This window comes from Chelonoidis abingdonii, chromosome 20 (assembly GCF_003597395.2).
Source record: "Chelonoidis abingdonii isolate Lonesome George chromosome 20, CheloAbing_2.0, whole genome shotgun sequence".
In the NCBI taxonomy this organism is placed as follows: domain Eukaryota; kingdom Metazoa; phylum Chordata; order Testudines; family Testudinidae; genus Chelonoidis; species Chelonoidis abingdonii.
Genome location: NC_133788.1, coordinates 14,363,888 through 14,383,595, shown reverse-complemented (window position 1 = coordinate 14,383,595; position 19,708 = coordinate 14,363,888). Strand labels below are relative to the sequence as shown.

The 19,708-nt window shown below is 46.3% G+C and overlaps 1 protein-coding gene across 1 annotated transcript in view; it reads right to left on the bottom strand.

Moving 5' to 3' along the window:
- CCDC92B (coiled-coil domain containing 92B) overlaps nt 1-18,708 on the bottom strand; it is a 37,610-nt gene extending 18,902 nt beyond the window's left edge. Inside the window, exon 1 of the mRNA XM_032779290.2 lies at nt 18,558-18,708. Coding sequence (XP_032635181.2) covers nt 18,558-18,687 — 130 coding nt within the window. The 5' untranslated portion in view covers nt 18,688-18,708. The remainder of the gene's footprint in view (nt 1-18,557) is intronic.
- Between the last annotated feature and the right edge of the window lie 1,000 nt (nt 18,709-19,708).

Sequence of the window (19,708 nt, the reverse complement as noted above, 5' to 3'; positions counted from 1 at the left end):
GACTTAGCACCTGGACCTTATATGAAATCCATTCCTTTCTGCTGATGAATAATGGGGCTGGTCCCAACCACACTGGCAATTTAAAAAGGTTAGTGCGTGAGCTCAGGGCTGTGTGTAAATTTGAGTGCAATGAGGGAGAGTCAGTCTGTGGGGGGAGAATGGGGCAGCAGCTGGGTTCAAACCCTTTGGTTTACAATAAGTGGCAGAGGTAGAAGTGGAATCTAATGCAGAGGAGGCTGGCTAGGAAGCTGGGACCCACTTCAGTTTCTCTTTCTAGCAGATCAAGGTCAATTGCTGGTCGCTTCAAAGCTGTTGGGAATTCTAGCATTGCCTCCTTTGGAACCAGAATGGCTCTTCATTTAGAAGGGAAGCGATGAATCCTAGTTGCCTCCCCTCTCTGCACTGGGAAAAGGGAGACAGACTAGAACAGGGGTGGGCAAACTTTTTGGCCCGAGGGCCACATCTGGATATGGAAATCGTATGGTGGGCCATGAATGCTCACAAAATTGGGGTTTGGGGTGTGGGATGGTATGGGGTGAGGCTGGGGGTGCAAGCTCTGGGGTAAGGCCAGAAATGAGGAGTTCAGGGTGCGAGAGGGGCTCTGGCCTGGGGCAGGGGGCTGGGGTGCAGGTGGAGGGGTGAGAGCTCCGGCTGGGGCTGCAGGCTCTGGAGCGGGGCTGAGGATGAGGGGTTAGGGATGCAGGAGGGTGCTCTGGGCTGCACAAACACAGAAAAATGCAGTCCCTGCCCCAAAGAGTTTACAATCTAAGTCATTAATACTACAGCCTAAGAATTAAGCAACATTACAATCTACGTAATTAATAAATACTAAATAATTTTTCCAAGCTGTGCTATAGAGTAGCTAATGGAGCTCTAGCGGTCCCCATTAAAGAAACTGGACATTCAAATGCTGCGAATAGGCTGTGTTTTGCTTAGCCCAAACAGGAGCCTTTATATGAAAAGTGAATCTCATTCTCGATCATCCTTTTTTTTTAGTTTCTCTTTGGGACCAATGGATAAAATGAATTAGAGAGATATTAATCCTGTTTAGCAGAAGGATGCTGTCTGTGTTTGGGTATCAGGAGAGCTGGTTTCAATATATAGCTCTGCCACAGACTTCGTGCATGACCTTGAGCCAGTCATTTAATCTTTCTGGCCCAGACCCTCAAAGGTATTTAGGCTCCTGACTACCATTGAGGATCTGGGTCTGTGATGGGGGGACCACCCCACAGAGGACTAGAAGAGGTTAAGGTGGCCCACAGGCCAATCAACTCCACAGACTTCACCTGGAGGAAGAGCCATGGAGCAGGGAACTAATTAGAAGCAGGTTCAGCTGTGCAGCAACATGAGGGATCTGTAAAGAACCAAGTAGCTGGCAACACATGAGGGCTGCTGAGAAAGGCAGGCAGTAGTAGTTGTCCCTGGGAAGAGGAGGGTTTTGATACTGGTGCACCCAGAGAGAGAGAGAGAGAGAGAGAGAGAGAAAAAAAAAGGGGAACTAGGTGTGGTAGGAAGTAGTCCCCAGAAGGAGCAATGAGAGGAAAGCACAGAACTGCTGAGCTGCAGGTCCCTGGACTGGAACCTGAAGTCAGACCAGACCTGGGTTCCCCTACAAGCCACAGAGGGAGTGGTGCTATGAGGCAGTGAGAGGGACTTTGCTACCGTGGAAGGGGGAACACTGAGTGACCTGGCTCCAGGGCTGGGTCATGAAGACCACACTGCAGTTTCTGGAGCAAGGGATGGGCTGCAGACTAGAGGGAGAGACAGAGCAACAGCATGTGAACCGTGGAAGCGAGTGTTGACCCTGAGAGTGAGCAGGAGGAGGCACCAGACCAGTGGTGAGTGGTGTTCCTTGTCACTGCCTCATTTCCCAATCTGTAATATGGGGATAATCACAATTCCTTTTGCTTACCTGTAGGGTTTGTCAGCTGAGGAAAGTTCTGCTCTAACTATGCCTTCACAGTTAAAGCAGCAATTACCCCATACTGTAGATAGATTTAACACTAATCTAAAGGAGCTTATAGCTTGTTCTAGTTCAGGTAGCAAAATAAGATAAAGCACCTGTAACAGGGAAGCCTGCCCCTTTCAGAGCCAGGTAGCCCTGCCTGGCTACACCTACACCGATAGCTAGGTGCAAGCAGGGCCAGATTTAGGGGCAGGTGACCTAGGTGACGGTGTGGGGCTTGGGGTGTGTGCTGGGCTTGGGGAGCTGTTTTTGCTTTTTGTGACAAAAAGGAAAATAGATTGTCTGAGGTAACATGTTCCAGGTATTCTGTAGGTGGATTTATTTTTCACTGACCTCCTAGAATGTTCTGGACCCTTGTAGAATCTCCTACAGTATCCCAAATTGCGGGGGAGGCAGGACTGAAGATGCTCCTGGCCTGGGGCACCATTTGGACTAGGGCTGGCCCTGGGCGCAGGGGCTGGGATTTCTACAAAGAGGGGCCCAGCATTTAAGGGTTAACTGGGAGGCGAGCGGTCAGGCTGCCCCTATGGGGATGGAGGGGCAGAAGACCAGGTGAGGGTCAGGGGGCTGTCTGAGGACTGTGACCACCCAGATGCCCTGGTAGAGGACTGGGGCTTGGACTGGAGGGCGGTGTGGCTCAGAGCCTGGATACCTGCAGTGGGTGAGACCAGGCTGACAAGAAAAGATGCTGGATTGAAGATCCTCTGTTTTGTGGGTCTGTTAGACAAAGTCCAACAGACTCTCTTGTCCCAGAAAGGGCAGACTGCTTTAAAGTGGCTTGGCTGGAGGGCCCAGTCACCTCCATGGCTGGAGTAGCCAAAGATGGTTGTGGGAAAGCTGAGCCAGAGTGTTGCAAGGATAGGTCTGGCTGTGAGGGGAAGCTTGGAGGTGGTAAGTGTTGTAACAGCACCTTTATACTGGTATCAATGTGTCTGTGCTGTGGGTTGTACTGGTATAACTATAGTGGTAAAAATCACCCCCCTCCTCCCCAACTGACAGACTCATACTGGTATAACTCTTCTAGTATGGTCTCTAGTCTGTCTCGCCTACCTAAACAGTCCTTGCCCAAAGAGCTTACGATCTATGTACAATGGGGCTCCGATCTTGCTAGGAGCTACTGTGCTACAAATACTCATTGTTATATTAACAATACTGTGAACAATGCAAACTTTGTGGGCAAACGTGGACAATGTTGGAGATAATATCACATTTTTCTTTTTAATGATTGTACAAGCCTAAGTGTTTGTCATTAAAATGAAGTGCGAGCACAGATTAGAAAGTGTGAGTGAATAAAAGAAGCCCAAATACTTTGGCTTGGAGACTTTTAGATATCCTGGAACAATTAGAAAATGCTGGTTGCTACTCCTTTGGAGAGTGAGGGATAGTCTACCACTGCTTTAACGTGGCTTGTGTGGTTGCAGCAGAGCTACCTCCACAAGGGGCGTAGCTACCAGTGCTCGAAGCACTCTCTACGCTCGTGCTTTACAGTGCTGAAAGTTGCTGCACTCAGAAGGGTGTATTTTCACACCCCTGAATGAGAAAGTTGCAGCGCTGTAAATGGCCAGTGTAGACAAGCCTTAAGGCAATGGCTCTCAAACTGTTGTACTGGTGACCCCTTTCACATCGCAAGCCTCTGAATGCGACCCCTCCCCTTATATTAAAAAGTGGGTTTTTTTTAATTTATATTTAACACCATTATAAATGCTGGAGGCAAAGCAGGGTTTGAGGTGGAGGCTGATAGCTAACGATGCCCCATGTAACAAACTCACGACCCCCTGAGGAGTCCTGACCCCTACTTTGAGAACCCTTGCCGTAAGGGGGCTGAGAGGCTGCATCACAGCTTGTCTACATAGTGTGTTAGCATGCACTAGCTGGGTTGTATATTCTAGTCTACGCTACCATGTCATGCACTGACTGGCCCATGTGGACCCTGCTGGTGTGCACTGCAAGTTCCACAGTGCATGTTAATGTAGTCCTGTTTTGAAATGGGGCGCTCTCAGTGTGTGATAGGGAACTAGCAGTGCACACCAGCAGGGTCCACACAGGCCACCTAATGTGCAACATCAGGGGGTTAATTATAGTGTGCACCAGCATGTCGTGCACTAATGCATCATGTAAAGGAGCCCTTAGTCTAATGGGAAAGACCAACTGTACTTTCTCCTTAGCCATGAATACCAACAAGACTTGCTATTTTAGGCAAAACTGCTGTGATCATGTCAGTCACCCCGAGAAATATGTCATTACTGTTCCATGGGGAATTTTATTCCTGGCTTGCTTTATCAGGCTGTTCCTTGTTCTCCCACACAGACAGCGATATCACCAGCCGGATTAATGTACATTAATATTTCATAGATGAGACCCCAGTGTGGTTTTTTTTTTGTTTTTTTTGTTTTTTTTAAAAACCACACTGAAGTCTCACTTCCCTGCCCACCTGGACTGTGTTTTCTGTGCTACATCTCCTGAAAGCATAGAGCTTGGCTACACTTGTGAGTTACAGTACACTAAAGGAGCCCTGGGCGCATTAGCTCACTCCCTGTCCACACTGGCAAGGGACGTAGAGTGCTCTGACTCCACGGCTAGGGTGCTGCTGGTACTCCACCTTGGCGAGAGGAATACCATTTGCTGTGCCCTCACTGGAGCACACCAGCATGACTGTGAATGAGGTGTTGCATTACTGTGCTCTGATCAGTATCTGGAAACATCCCATAATCCCCTTAAGTCAAGTGGCCACTCTTGTCATTGTTTTGGATATGCCCTTTGAAAGCTCCGTTTGACAGCCAGTTGCTTATCTGCTCCGAGACAAAGCAACCATTACTGTGGAATGGGTGTGTGTGTGTGTGTGTGTGAGAGAGAGAGAGGCGGGGGTAGGGATGGTCTGCTGCTGTCTGAACTTACAAGACAGCATGCTGACATGCTCTGAGCCCCCCCAACCCACTCCCTCTCCCCCCACATACACACAACACCCTCCCTGTCACACTCCACCTCGCCCCCCCACACACTTGAAAAGCACGTTGCAGCCACTTGCATGCTGGGATAGCTACCATAATGCACTGTTCTCTGTGACCATTGCAAGAGCTGCTAATGTGGCCACACCAGTGTGCTGTCAGTGTGGACAGACTGCAGTCTTTTCCCTACTGCGCTCTGCGAAGGCTGGTTTAACTCAGTGCTCTACATCTGCCAGTGTAGCTATACTCACAGAACCAGATCCTGTGCCCTCTGCTGGCAGGATGTTCTTTTCTCAGGCCCTGCCCCTGGCTCCCAGTAGTCTGACTCTAATAATGCCTTGAGCAATTGTATTCAGACAAAATGCCTGCTGTGCTGTAGTATCCTATGCCTTTACTGATCTATTAAAAATAAACCTGGGCTGTTTGGGTAATTCCAACTGTCTTTTGCATCTGAGATTTTTATTTTAAGGGAAGAATCTCTCTGTTAGAGGTCTCTCTCCTGGGCTTAGTACTTCTTTTAAAGATCCTGCTTGTTTGCCTACCAGTAATTCACAGAACCCCCTGCAGTTTTCTTCATCCTGGGCACTAATCAACACACCAGTACTTTGCTACTAATTCTGCTGACAGTTTGCTTTTGGCATTTGCCCATGTGCTGTTCATGATGATGGGATAGTTACTCACATCATGTGGCATCACCAGCAACACACACTAGATAGGAAACCTATCACCATTTGGTATGGGGGAGTGTAATTTCTTTGCTTACTTGATATTATGTTAAGGTGATCAGACAGCAAATGTGAAAAATCAGGACAAGGTTGGGGGGGGGGGTAATAGGAGCCTATATAAGAGAGAGACCCAAAAATCAGGACTGCCCCTATAAAATTGGGACATCTGGTCACCCGGATGCCGCAGGGTCACGACTGGTACAGGCAAGCCAAACTTTCAAAAGTGGCCACTAATTTTGGATGCTCAGTTCAAGAAAGAAATTGGAACGCAGGGGATTTTCACAGAATTGCCTACACAGTCAAGCCTTGTTACAGGGATGACCCCAAAACAAATCCCCACATCCAGATGCCTCTCAACCTGGTGGGGATTTGGAATTAGAATCTGGCTCCAGACCTGGATTTTCCCATCTATCTTAGATATTTGCATGGGCTCCATTACCATAGTGCGTCTCAACGCCACTATGAAGTAGGGCAGTCGATTGTCCTTATTTCTCAGAAGGGGAACTGAGATAGAGACACAGTGTCTTGCCAGAGATCACACAGGAACTCTTTGTGGTAAGAAAACAGAAATGAACCCAGGTCTCTCAAACCCCTAGCTGGTTCCCCAGCCACAGGAATATTCTTCCTCTCTTCTGCCTGGCTTCTATTTCTGTAACGGATCTGCGCATGCCCAGACTTTGAGGCTGGGAGTGGGTGTAGGTTCTGAAATCTGAACCAAATGTTGATGCTCAGGTTCATTTCTAGACTACTTTAACCTGCCACACCAAATTCTGTTATAAGGGACAGCGGGGGAAAGGGAACTCCTCTCTGAAAGCTTCTTTCGAGAAAGGAAGGCCCTCCAGAATCACAGTTTAAAGGGGGCCTTTATGTCTCATGACTTCTCCTGCTCCTTGGAAAAGTGCCATATGGGTGGATTAAAGCTATAAGGGCCTGGATCCATCAAAACTTTGAGAACCCCCAAGTAGATTCTACCTCCCAGATGTATCTAATGGATCTGGGGTTTCCTGCAATTCTGAGTCCTTGATCTTCCTGCCAAATGTAGCATCCCAACTAACACAGCCCCATCGCAGCAGACGAGCAACTGACAGCATGTTCTATTGATCTGCCTCTTGCTAACTTCTTTGTCAGGGTCTCCTACCACCTGAAATCTGGTGTCCCAAATCCTAGGCATCCTGCCTTAATTTGCCACTGCATGCTACCCTCCACTCTGTTCCTTAAAAGTGCTGTGGCATCACAGCAGAGCAGTCTTAAGTGCACCAACCATACAATGTCGAACACTTGGCAACCCATAGACTTGTTCACATGGCAGCCTATAGTCTTGCTGCATCAGTCCTAAGCCCCAAAGCTGGCACAGGAATTCGATTCGGACACAGCACTGTGACAGAATGGTTATGAGCTAGGAGAGCCTTCGGTTGAAATGGCAAGCATTCTGCACTGCTTCAGAATCCCTGTGTCTAGCAGCTTCTAACAGGGAGTAGGTCAGGGAGACAGATTGGGAGACAGCGACTGGGTGGGGGGAAGGGGGGTAGGAAGGGTCTAGTGATCTGAGCTCAGGGAAAGGAGCCAGGTGCTCCTAAATCCTCAGCCTTGCTCTAGCACTCTCATCTGTAGCCTTTGAAAAGTCACTTAACCTCTCTGCCTTAGTTTCTCCCACATGCAAAATGAGGGATGGCCATACCTACGTCACAGGGCTGTGGAGTTCATGCTTTGCGGAGCATTTTGAAGCATGAAAAAGCATGGCATCAGAGCAAGTGTTCTCACTAAGAAAAGCAAAGCCAGCATCAAGTGCAGCTTATTGTGACTCCTGGGTCTTGTCCTGCTGTTTGCAGGGAGCGGAGATGTGCAGGGAGTGTGCTATACGCAGTCACGCCACAGCTCTATCTTGAGTTGCAGTGTAATCAGGACAGCCCCAGAGGCGGTTGCATAGAGAGGCTGGGCTAGCAGCAAAGAGCGTTGCAAGATGGAGAATGAAAAACACCCTTGAACAAAGATCAGTTTTTAACTTCTAGGAAAAACATGCTGTATGAATGTGAGTCCATATGCATGAGTGCTCCTACATGTTTATATCTCTACATGTACCTGCTCATGCCTGAGTGCTTGTGTGTGCATAGATACCTGTTTGCATACACAGCGTTATGCTTGGGTGCAGGGGTGTGTGTGCGCGTGCATGTGGGTATATTTGTGTGTGCATGCTGTCCCAGAAGCTCTCTAGATAAAGTGCCAGTAGATGGTGCTCCAGAACATGCAGCATCATGCCTGGGGGTTTTTATAGGAACAATGAAACTTGTTGCTGTTGTGCGGGACATCAATCCTTAACATAACTCGTGATTCAGACCCCCTTCACCCCCACATCATTAGATTAGCTTAAAAATGAGATTTACAAGACTCTGCATTCTGGGTTCTCTTACTTCGCTTTCCAGTCTTGGAGGCTTTGCAGATCACGTTTTCAAGCTTTTCTGCATAATTACCTTTTTAAAATGAAAGCTGAGATTCTCTGGGTTTTGTGCAACTCCAGAGCTGGGGCTTTAAGGAAAACAGCAAATTTTATGAGATGCACAATGAAAACACTGCATCAATGTGTCCATGTGCATGGTCATGCACATGCTCATTTGCTGCATTCTGAGGCTTCTCAACTCTGCTTTCCTAGTAGCAACTTTAAAAGCCCCATATCAGTTTGGTGGCAGCCCTCTCCCCGATCCAAAGAGGGCTTGCTGCTTTTCCCTCTGGAGTCCCTCAATGCCTTTCTGACCATTGGGCAAAGGGGTTGTGTTCTCTGGGGATGGAGGACAGACTTTAAGTGGTGACGGAAAGAAGGGTAAAAATGACAAGTCTAATTCTACTGCTCGTTCATATCCAAAATGCCACAATTCATTTTTCCCTGACTGACTGCCAGACTGTTTGTGCATGCTTGTCTGTGTGCATCAAAATGACTGCTTTGACCTTATTGTAATGAAATATTGCAGTAAGGTGGTTTCAGAAATATCAATCTTGCACTTTCATTTTCCAGGAAATTCTCAATCTTTAAATTCAGAGCAACAGGAAACTCTGAAATGTTGGAATTTCTTGACCAATGGAAACTCAAGTTTCAGCCAGGATTCCCAAACTTGGTTCGCGGCTTGTTCAGGGTAAGCCCCTGGCAGGCCGTGAGACACTTTGTTTACCTGAGTGTCCGCAGGTACTGCCGCTCCCAGTGGCCGTGGTTCGCTGTTCCCGGCCAATGGGAGCTGCAGGAAGTGGCATGGGCTGGGCCACCATTTCCCTCAGCTCCTATTGGCTGGGAACGGCGAGCTGCCGTACCTGCGGACACTCTGGTAAACAAAGCATCTTGTGATTTGCTAGGAGCTTACCTCGAACAAGCCACAAACCAAGTTTGGGAACCCCTGCTCTAGTGAGTAGTTGCATTGAAGTCAATGCGTCAACTTGGATGCATGAAGTTATGCATGTGTTTGCAGGATCGGGGCCTAAGTCGTTGTCCCAGTTCTGAATTAGGATGACATCATCAGCTAGTATCAGAGGGCTAGCCGTGTTAGTCTGGATCTGTAAAAGCAGCAAAGAGTCCTGTGGCACCTTATAGACTGACAGATGTTTTGGAGCATGAGCTTTCATGGATGAATACCCACTTCATCAGATGCATGCATGATGAAGTGGGTATTCACCCACGAAAGCTCATGCTCCAAAATGTCTGTTAGTCTATAAGGTGCCACAGGATTCTTTCCTGCTATTATCAGATAGGCAGGCATTAAACCAGGATGAAACAAATTGCTTGGGAACAAATCTGCTTGGTGAGAGACCATAGGGAAATGTCAATCCAAGACAGTTAAAGTTACTCCAGACCAAATGTGCAGCTTCTCACTTCACTGAATCTCAGTTAAAAACTACACTGGCCGTTCATTCTCGCACAAAGATCTTTTAGGGATGATTTATGTACGTGTTAAAAAATGACTGTTCAACCCAAGAATCCCATTTCTTTCCTTCTTCCTAGCCTTGGGCTACTAACATGATTTTACTAGGAATGATGGGGGCAGGGGTGGCGTGATTTTTGCATCTATTAATAGTTCACTTTTAACCCCCAAACCTTTACAAATTATCTTTCAAGATAATTATCATGCAACCACCAAACCTAAAGCAGCTGGAGAGCTAAGGGAGGTGCAGGGGGAGTAACATCAAAACTCAGTTCAATTTTTTTCCAAAAATTGAACTTAAATGATTAATCTTTGTCTTTAAAGTCAATATGAAAGAAGATTAACAGAAAAATCTAATCTCCCCACTAGAACATCACATTAGACACTGCTACACTTCAGAAACTAATCACTTGGCTTGATTTTCCCCCCTCGCAAGGCCTCTGTGCTTTGTCTTTAAAAATAAATCTGTAGTGACTGTACCAGTAATGGAGAACATGCTGTAATTTCTGGAAACCATTCAGCACTCTGTCCCATTGGAAATCAATATGGCAGCTATATTTTTCTAAAGCTAAAATGGGATACAAGGGATATTTCAAATGATGTTTAAAAGTGCAGCAAAGTCTCCTATGGCTGTATTTTTAGAACAAGACACTACTCTCTCTGGCCTGGGGTGAATTTCGGTCTCAACGTTTGATATACATAATAGGGGCCTTGATCCTGCATTGAAACCAATAAGCTTACTCATCTGAATAAGGACTTTTAGAATCTGGCTCCTGTGTACATACCATAATGTATGTGAGTGAGAGAGACAGGGGAAAAAAAACAGGAAAAGCAGTGTCCTGCATAAGTAAGGGCTTTTATAGGAGGAGAGACTACTGATGTGAGTAAAGGCTGCAGGATCAGACCTTAGCTTTGCTAGTCCCTCTGAGTCTGCATTGTCTCATGATATAGACTTTCTATCAAGGTGAAATTACTGATGGTCTGGTATGAGGGGGGGAGAGCACTGTGCTTTATAATGGTCTCCCGCTGTATTTAGCCAGGAGCCAGCTCTGGGCTTTTCATTTGCAATGCACGGATGGAAGGCAAGTGCATTGCATAAGCAACGTGTGTGATACGGTATCTGTGGGAAGGAGAGTTGGCAGCACCACTAATGTACTGTCAGGCCTTAACTCCCTCCCCTCCTCCAGCAAAAGCAGTGTTCCAAGCAGGGCTGGCATCTGCTGCAGTGGAACCTTGATTGCCTTGCTTTCTTTAAATGTGTGACCTAAATTTTCTTTAAAACACACACACTCCCTCCCTCTCTTCAGCATTAACTTCCTTCAGGTCTTGGAAATGCTTTTTATATACTGATAAGCGTTCACGCGCAAGACAGAGGCAAAGTCACAGAGCGCTAATCTATCTCCCTCCCTCTTTCCCCAGACCAAATCACGGTATTTTTAATCAGTCTTTGCTCTGGCAAAGCTAAAGAGGGCTATGAGAAAAGGCTGAATTGTGCCTCCTCAATTCTCCCTCCCCAGGCTACAAGTACCGTGCACTGACTTCAGTGGCAGTTTCTCATCCCTCCGGGAGAACAGGGCCATGGACCACTGCCTATCACTACAACTAAAGCACATCAACCACACTGAAAGCCCTCAACTGTTTTAAAAACCTAAAATCCTTCCCTGTTGGTGGTTCTCCTTTAACTTGGATTCCTTCATTTAATTTTAAAATAGGATGGGTTATTAGCAACATACTGCCAAGCCTGCAGACCTGAGAGCAGAGGAACAGCCCTGACCTGGGAGGGAGATGAGTGAGGTGACCTAACAACGGAAGCTCCAAGCATTTGCACTGCAGAGCACTTTACGATGTTTTACTTTGTAAATGTGTGTTGATTGCTGCCCTTAGAATCCCCTGGCTTGAGTAAACTGCCTTTACGCTACACAATTGCCACCTTGCTACATCCAACTGTCACCTGGCTAGTTTGGTTAGCTTGGGTTGGTCCCTGCCTGTGGCTGTGTCAAAGGGAAATGAACAACACCCTTTTGCTCCTTAGCACTGATCTTTCCTGACAGCGCTGAATTTGAAGGGGAAAGATCTGAACAATTCACTGTTTTATTTCAGCGTGCTCAGTGCAAGCAGCCACTGGTGAGGCATCTGTCTATACGCTGCCATTTCTCAAGACAATCATAGAAGATCAGGGTTGGAAGAGACCTCAGGAGGTCATCTAGTCCAAACCTCTGCTCAAAGCAGGACCAACCCCAACTAAATCGTCCCAGCCAGGGCTTTGTCAAGCTGGGCCTTAAAAACCTCTAAGGAAGGCGATTCCACCACCTCCCTAGGTAACCCATTCCAGTGCTTCACTACTCTTCTAGTGAAATAGTGTTTCCTAATAGCCACCCTAGGCCTCCTCCGCTGCAACTTGAGACTATTGCTCCTTGTTCTGTCATCTGCCACCACTGAGAACAGCCAAGCTCCATCCTCTTTGGAACCCCCTTTCAGGTAGTTGAAGGCTGCTATCAAATCCCCCCCTCACTCTTCTCTTCTGCAGACAGATTGTCAAACAAGAATCCATCCAACATGGAATCCAACCTCTGCCTGTCAATATTGCCTCTTATTCTCAAGGAAGCGTTCTGCTTTTGTCTTATTGAGGCATGTGTTGTAGAAGGATTAAGACCCTAGAAGGGGGAAGTCGGGGGAAATATTTTTTAGATAGTGTCATTTCAGAAATATGGGGCCCGATTCTGTACTCGGACTGGTGCAAACCAGCAGTTACTCCACTGAGGGCGATGGGCCTTGTGCACTCACGTACACCAGTGAAAAGTGAGAGTAAAACACCACCACCATCACCATGGGAGCCCTTTACACTTGCTGTGGACTAGTAGTAAATGATGGCATAAGGTGAAGGGCAATGGAGAACCAGGCCTAGTGGTGTTGCATCCATGTAGAATGAGCAGGAGGCCTGACTCAAGCCCAGCAGGGTTTCAGTGGCTGTCGCCCAGTGAGGCGAAATGCCCTTGCTCAAGGTCGCATTCTAGAACGGAGAATAAAACTCAAGGCCAGAAATGGCTAGTGGTATTTGGGTGTCAATTTGGGGGGCAACTGGAGACACTTTAAGAAGTGGGCTGGTTTCCAGAATGTGCTGAGCATTCTCCCCCTGAAAATCTTTAAGGTGGCTCAAACTGGGAACCCAAAAGATGAGGAGATCCAGAAATCACTAGTCACTTAGGAAATCTGAAAGAAGATTTCCTAGGGTCAGTGCCTGATTCCGTGGCTAATCCCTTAAGCTGCCATCTCGTGCTTCCTAATTGCTCTCCTTTACGTAGCCCTCTGTTCAGAGGAGCTAGCAGATCACACGAATTACTGCCAAAAGATTTAAGTTTCCCTTCTAGTTACTGGAGAAGGATCAGGAGAGAGGGGAAAATAGTTGGAACAAATCCATTTCTATTTCGGATGTGTTTATGCTGCCCAAATGAAAATGGGGGTGGGGAGGGAAGCCAAGTTTTCTGTCATTTCAATAAATGAATCACTGCAGAGCTGTTAACAGCATTTCTCTTCCTATAAAACCTGGTACTGTAAACAGTGGAGGGTGTGTATGTGGGGGAAACTTCTGAACTCACCCGGGGAATGTGGTTTGTCTGAAATGGTTTTGGCTGCAATATTTAGTAAAAATGCTCTCCCCCATCCCATGTCATCTAAACAATGCTAGATGGCAAAGTAGGATGTCAGCTGAATTTGCTGGCCAGGGGTGCCAAGGATTGGAATTCTTCCATTTGAGTTTCCTTTCCTCTCCTCTCCCTCTCTCCTCTTCCTCCTCCACGTTGGAAGGATAACTCTATTTGGTAAACTTCTACCCAGGAATCTCACTCTAACTGTTGTGAATGCCATTAACCAGTTGTAATTTATGACCTCCAGTCAAATATTCAGCAGACTTTACGTGCCTTTAGCTCACTGCTTAGCTTTGCTCCCATGCCAGAAATCATGGAGTCTTCTGTGAACGTACACTCTTTTCTTTCCAAAATTTTACTGGTTAAAGCTGTGAAAAGGTGAACTGAGGTTCCTGGATGCTTTGGGTGGGGAGAGCATGCTGCTGGGAAGGTGGATGATCCAGAATGAATCATCCTGTGGTCCACTTGAGGTTGCCTGTTGGCACATGGTGGGTGGTGGTGGTTGTCATGCAGGCAAATCTCATACTGTGGTTACAATGTGGAAGGTGCTGAATAGATTTATGGGCATCAGGGAAGGCTTCAGGGGATGAAAGCTGCTACCTAATCTGCAGCGCATTTGACAGGTTGTACAAAGGGTTCCTGCTGATCGCTGATCCATTACTTCACTGGAGGAGGCGGCACAGGGGTTTTTAAGGACTTTTTCCTGATGAGTTGTTGTTAGTAACCCTGTTGCAACATTTTGTCAATATCCAAATGAACAGCTCTTTTGGGTGAGAGGCTTGTTGTCAGAAATGACAAGCAAATAAGAAAATGGTGCATATATTACTGTTGGAGCTCTCTGCTTACAGTGACCTGTGTCTAGAATTCCTCTGGAATCTGAGAAGTTAGGATTAAGACAAACCAGCTCTTCCAAAAGGTAATGCTGGGAAATGGGAAAACTTGCTAAATTAGCAAAAAGTCTTTTAGAAGAGACACAATGCCATATGGTTCTCCCCAGTGCTAGCCTCATAATGAAAGATAAAGGACATCATTGAAATACGACATCAGATCCAGCCCTGAATGAGCACCACCAAAAGTTGCTGCTGTTTGATGTTGTATCTGACATAAAATACTCTGTCTCAGGCTAGTTCCCAGTGGCCAGGTATCCTCCTCACTAAAACTAGCCTTATCAATGGTCCTCAATATTGGAAACCTCATCAAAGAAATCAAGGGTTAAATGGCTCATGGACACATCCAGGACCAGGTGACTGGTATGGGAGATCTTGCATTGCTTCTGCCTACACTGGACCTCTTTAACACAGATCTTGTGTATGCATCTATGACATTGAGAGGCACTCTGACATTAAGATGTCGGACACAGGATAGATGACTGGTATCAGTGGTATAAAAGTCTTATGGCACCTCAGCTAGCAAAAATCAGCCTAGCTCTGGAGCCAATGGCGCGCTACTGATTTACATTGGCTGACCATCTGGTAAAATGGTACTATCCTTTGACATGGTTGGGAAGAAATGATCTATAATGTCCAAGCTTGTAATGGGGTCATTGATGCCCGTGTGCATTTCAAAGCCTCCAAACCTGATTTATGCACAAGAAATTTATTTCATCTCATGGCTGGAAGAGCTGCATTTGGGTCTAGTTTTAAAAAAAAAAAATAGAACAGCAAAAGTATGAAAGGGATGGGGAAAATGGATGATTTTGTCACTGCAGACTTATCTTTTGTTTCCTTGGAGTCGGTGAGAGAGAAAAGAGCTGGAAGACAATGCGTTATTAGTCATTGCTGAATTATTGATGAAAGATTCTGTACAAGTTAGAACAAATTTCAGCAATGGGAGGGAGTTAAGTGAATCATTTGCCTTCATCTGGAGAGGCTTTATGAAGAGCAAGTATCTGTCCGGACCTGCCCATCTTCTGCCATGGACAAGGACAGGATTTTCAAGTGAACCTCACTTTCCCAAACTCCGGTTCACACAACTTCCCAGGTTCACAGAAGGTTCATGTGGCTCCCCAGTTACCACAGCTTTAGCATGCGCTCCTACCGCCCACTCCCCGCCTTAGCTTCAGGCTTCATGTCTAAGATTTGCAGAGCTGGAGATAAGCTCCTTGGCCATGCCTCCTCTCCTGTGCAGTGCCTAAGATCTGCAAAAGTTTTATCTTCCAACATCTGCCCTGTGGGGTTCCTAAACACTGTAAGTCTGAAGCTCCCTAGGCATGGCTTCTGAAACCCCCAAATCTATGGATGCTTCAGGTGTCCTATAACTTCTCCATGTTTGGAACTCATGCTGCATTCATGAATGATAGAAATCAGAGATTGCCTTAGTTGTTAGAACCTAGGAAATCTAATCAAAGATCAAGGCCTCATCACTATTTAGTCCACTCCCTTGTCAGATCTGGATTGCCCCCTACAATATATTTAAGTGATGAGATCCTTAACGATTTGTTTCCTATTATAGCTCATAGATCGTCTGGCCTAGAGCAGAAGATACTGGGTATGAGTCTTTGCTTTGTGTTTAAAGCAGGAGTTCAGACTAGATCTAACGAAGAGTTAATCTGAAACTGCTTTTACAACATGATTACCCTTTGGGCTAGCATTTAACAGCTAGCTCTTCTTTTGTGTCACTTGCACAATTCTATCATTAAACAAAATTTCCCAGGCCACAAAAACTCTGAATCTTGTGGAAATGGTGGGAGATTGCTTTGCGGCAGAAAAAAGCTGCAGCTTGTACTGTGATGCCCTGTTTAAAAATTCATGCCAAGGAAAGATTTTTCAGATGAGCAAGGTAGGGGAAACCCAATATATTTATGCTGCTAGCTTTAGCACCCATCTAGTGTCTCAGTCATAAAGCAGCGAAACAAGAGGGCTGCTGATGCTGCATGTTACTGAGCTGCTCTGGATTGAGGTGGGGGTCAGAGAATTGATTTCATATTTCCTCACTGCAAAAAGAAAAAAAAGACCACATTTCCTGTGGCTCTGAAGGAGACTTTTGGTATGATCTCATCCCTATTGTTATCAATGAAGCCCAGCCTTTTTCCTGTCCTTATGCGTGCTGGAGAAAGAATGAACTATTTTTATATCTTAATTGATAAACAAGAGGCAAAATACCTCTGAAGGCACAGATCAGTGGAGGAAGTGGCAAGATCATCTTCATGCGCCCCCCCACCCCAACCAGTGAATTGCTGCAGTATAGATAAAGCAATAGTGAGTCAAACGCAGAGTAGTGGCTGAACAGGTTGCAAAAGCTAATTCCCTCTCAAGAAGTGCATTGTGATCTACTGTAGAATTAAACCAAAGGGTAGCTTTATAATGATGGGTTATAAGCACAAGCACCTGTTTTATCCTGCACTCTGCCAGCTCAGTGTCAGAGTAAAACATGCCCATAGTCTCCAGCAGGTGTATCAGCCAAGGTAGCATTTTGTCACCCACGCTGGGGGAGAAGCTTTTTAGTGGTTGCTATTCAAACTGGATTCAGCGGGATCATCGTGTGTCAGGTTAGGACTGTAGGACCATGTTGGTAAAATGAGAACCGTGCCAACAGTGTGAGTAGTCAGGATTAAGGACACTCACAGTATGTCTACACTGCAATAAAACACCCAGAGTTGGCCCATGTCTGCTGATTCAAGCTCAAAGGCCTCAGGCTGAGGGGCTCTAAAACAGCAGTGTAGATGTTTGAGCTCAGGCTGGAGCCCGAGCTTAGCCAGTGGTGGCTCCAGGCACCAACACTCCAAGCGCATGCCTGGGGCGGCAAGCGGCAGGGGGTGCCTTGCTCGTCCATGCGAGGGCAGCAGTCACGCAGCCTTCGGCGGCTTGCCTGCGGGAGGCCTGCCGGTCCCGCGGATTCAGCAGCAGCTCGGCAGGTACACCAAAGCTGTGGGACCTCCCGCAGGCAAGCCGCCAAAGGCTGCCTGACTGCCGTGCTTGGGGCGGCTGAAAAACTAGAGCCACCTCTGAGCTTAGGCACCTCCACCCCCGCTCCCCTTGGGAGTCTGAGTATCATACTCCATGAACCATCCCATTGTCTGCAGTGGTACTGTGCATAAAGAGGACAGAATTGGATTCCCAGCAGCCAGCTAAGGACTAAATTTTTGCCTTAAGCAAGAGGTGATGCACAGGCTACAGCTGTAATTTCCAGCTCAGCTAGAGCTACGTGGGCAAGCTTGGATTCAGCTAGCACACTAAAAATAGCAGCATCACTGCATCCGCATGGGCAGCAGGCGGGGCTAGACACCGTGAGTAAGTACCTCAGATTTCAGCTAGCTGTGGCTATGCTGCTATTTTTAGTGCACTAGCTCAATCAGAGCCGGTGTGGGTATGTCTGAGCTGGAAATTTTTTACCTTTTGGCTGCAGTGTGGGAAATGCTTCTCCCTCGGAACATGGAGAGGAACAAGTTACTCCAGTCCTTGCAAAGTGCTGCTTCCCCCCACTCCTCCCTTGCATCTGGCCAATAAGCAGCAGATGCAGAGCAAAAGCTCCATTCACTCCCCAGCCTCTTGGCTTCACCCACTCCCAAGTCACTGGCTCACAGCAGGAAGTGTTCACAGCAGAAGCAGACCAGGAGCGACAACCTTGCTAGGTCTCATTTGCCTGAACAGGTGGCGTGGTGCAGCCTTAGCCCCTCTTAGGATCCCGTTTGTGTCTTCAGTTTGCTTAGACAATTTAGCCTGGAGACTGAAAAGCAGCATTTAACCTTCTGTCCTTCAAAACATTTAATGAAAAAAGGCATTTCTTGAAATGCTGCAAGGCTTTCTTGGTTGGTAGACATAAGGGCCAGCTGTGGAGTTTGGTTCTGGGTTGTGAAATGGATGGTAACTCCCTGCTTTGTGGGTTGTGGATTTTGGATCTTGCATTATCATTGGGTGATTATAGTATGACACATTTATTCTCCTTGTTCAATGGCTTCTAAGCCTGTGTGTGCCACCTTCTCCTTTAGGAAGTTCACGGATTCCAAGCAGGAATCCGTGAACTTCCTAAAGGAGAAGGTGGCACACACAGGCTTAGAAGCCATTGAACAAGGAGAATAAATGTGTCATACATTTCCCCTTTACACAGCAATAATCACACGAAGAAATCACACAGGCACGGTAGGGCCCAAATAACCATGTTGCTGAACCTACAGAAACACACAGGGCCTAGTTATGCATATACGCTGCTCTGGTTGTGTGTGTTTTTTTTTTTTTTTTTTTTTTTTTTTTTAACCTAGAACACAGTGAGCTCCACAAGGGGGTTCACAACTATTTAAAGGGATAACTACTCAATTCCTGTACACTGTACAGGGAGAGTATCACATTTCAAAGTGTACATAGCTTTCATGTCTGTGGTCCCTGTTCTATGGGAAGATCTACATAGGGAAGAGGTTAGTCATGACACCAAGAACTCACCTGTGCAGTGCTTTTGCAATCGGAGGATCTCTAGGTGCAGGTCATGGAGCAGTTCCATCTGTTCCTTCTTCAGGAAGGCGATATGTCGCTGCACGCTCTGGATCTGGTGCTCCAGGGACAAAGTCTCCATCGCAACAAAATTAACAGTCCAAGCCTGGAGGGAGTAAATGGTTCATGATCAGACATGCAGCTGTGTACTATACTTGTGATTCAGCTGAAGAGGTGAAAATTATTCCCGCAGCTTTTACAAGAGACATTTAAAAGGGGAATCTAACGCTGCTTGAGATATATTATGAGCGGCTGAACCCCAGTCTTTCCTTTCTCTTCACACACATTCGGGACTCCTCTGAGTCTCTTTACCTAGATAGATTTTACCAGGGCTTTTTACTTGTATGACCCCCATTGCTACAGTGCCTAAGATTAATGGATTGGACAGAGAAGTTTTATCATCTGTCTTGTGTATATGGGGCACAGAGACACAGATTAAGCTGCTTTCCTACGGTCACACATGGGGTCTGAAATAGAGCAGGCAATCTAGCCCTGATGACCCATGTGGATGTCAACTGATGTCAGATTGATGACAGATGTTTTTTAATTTTACTTTTTAGAAACTAAACTTTGCAGTCTTAATATTTGTATGTATGAGAGAGAAAAGTCAGGGAACTGCTAGAATTGCATTGAAATGCCTGTGCAACCTTAATTCAGAACCTTTGTGCATATGCCTTTTTACACAGGCTTTCATTACTCTTACAGTTTTATTTTTTTTTTTCCATTCAGGGCACAGACTGCTTGATCACTGAACGAGCAGCTATTCAAAACTTGTTTGCCCCTTGCTATTGCATGGGGCATACATTCCTTACTTACTGCCAACTATTCAAACGTGGCTCTGAAGACAGAATTATGCATGTCCTCCTGAGCTTTTTTTTAATGGTTTCCTCACTATAGTATCAGTGCATCAAACATTAATGACTTCATTTTCACAACACCCTGAGCAGTGCCAGGTAGTATTATCTTCATGCCTCCATTTCCCATCTGTAAAATGGGAATAAGGTCAAAAGTATCAGCTAAGTTTTCTATCTGACTTTAGACACCCTGCACCTGATATTTTTTTTTGTAAGTATACATAGCATTAGGTAGAACTTCATATATTC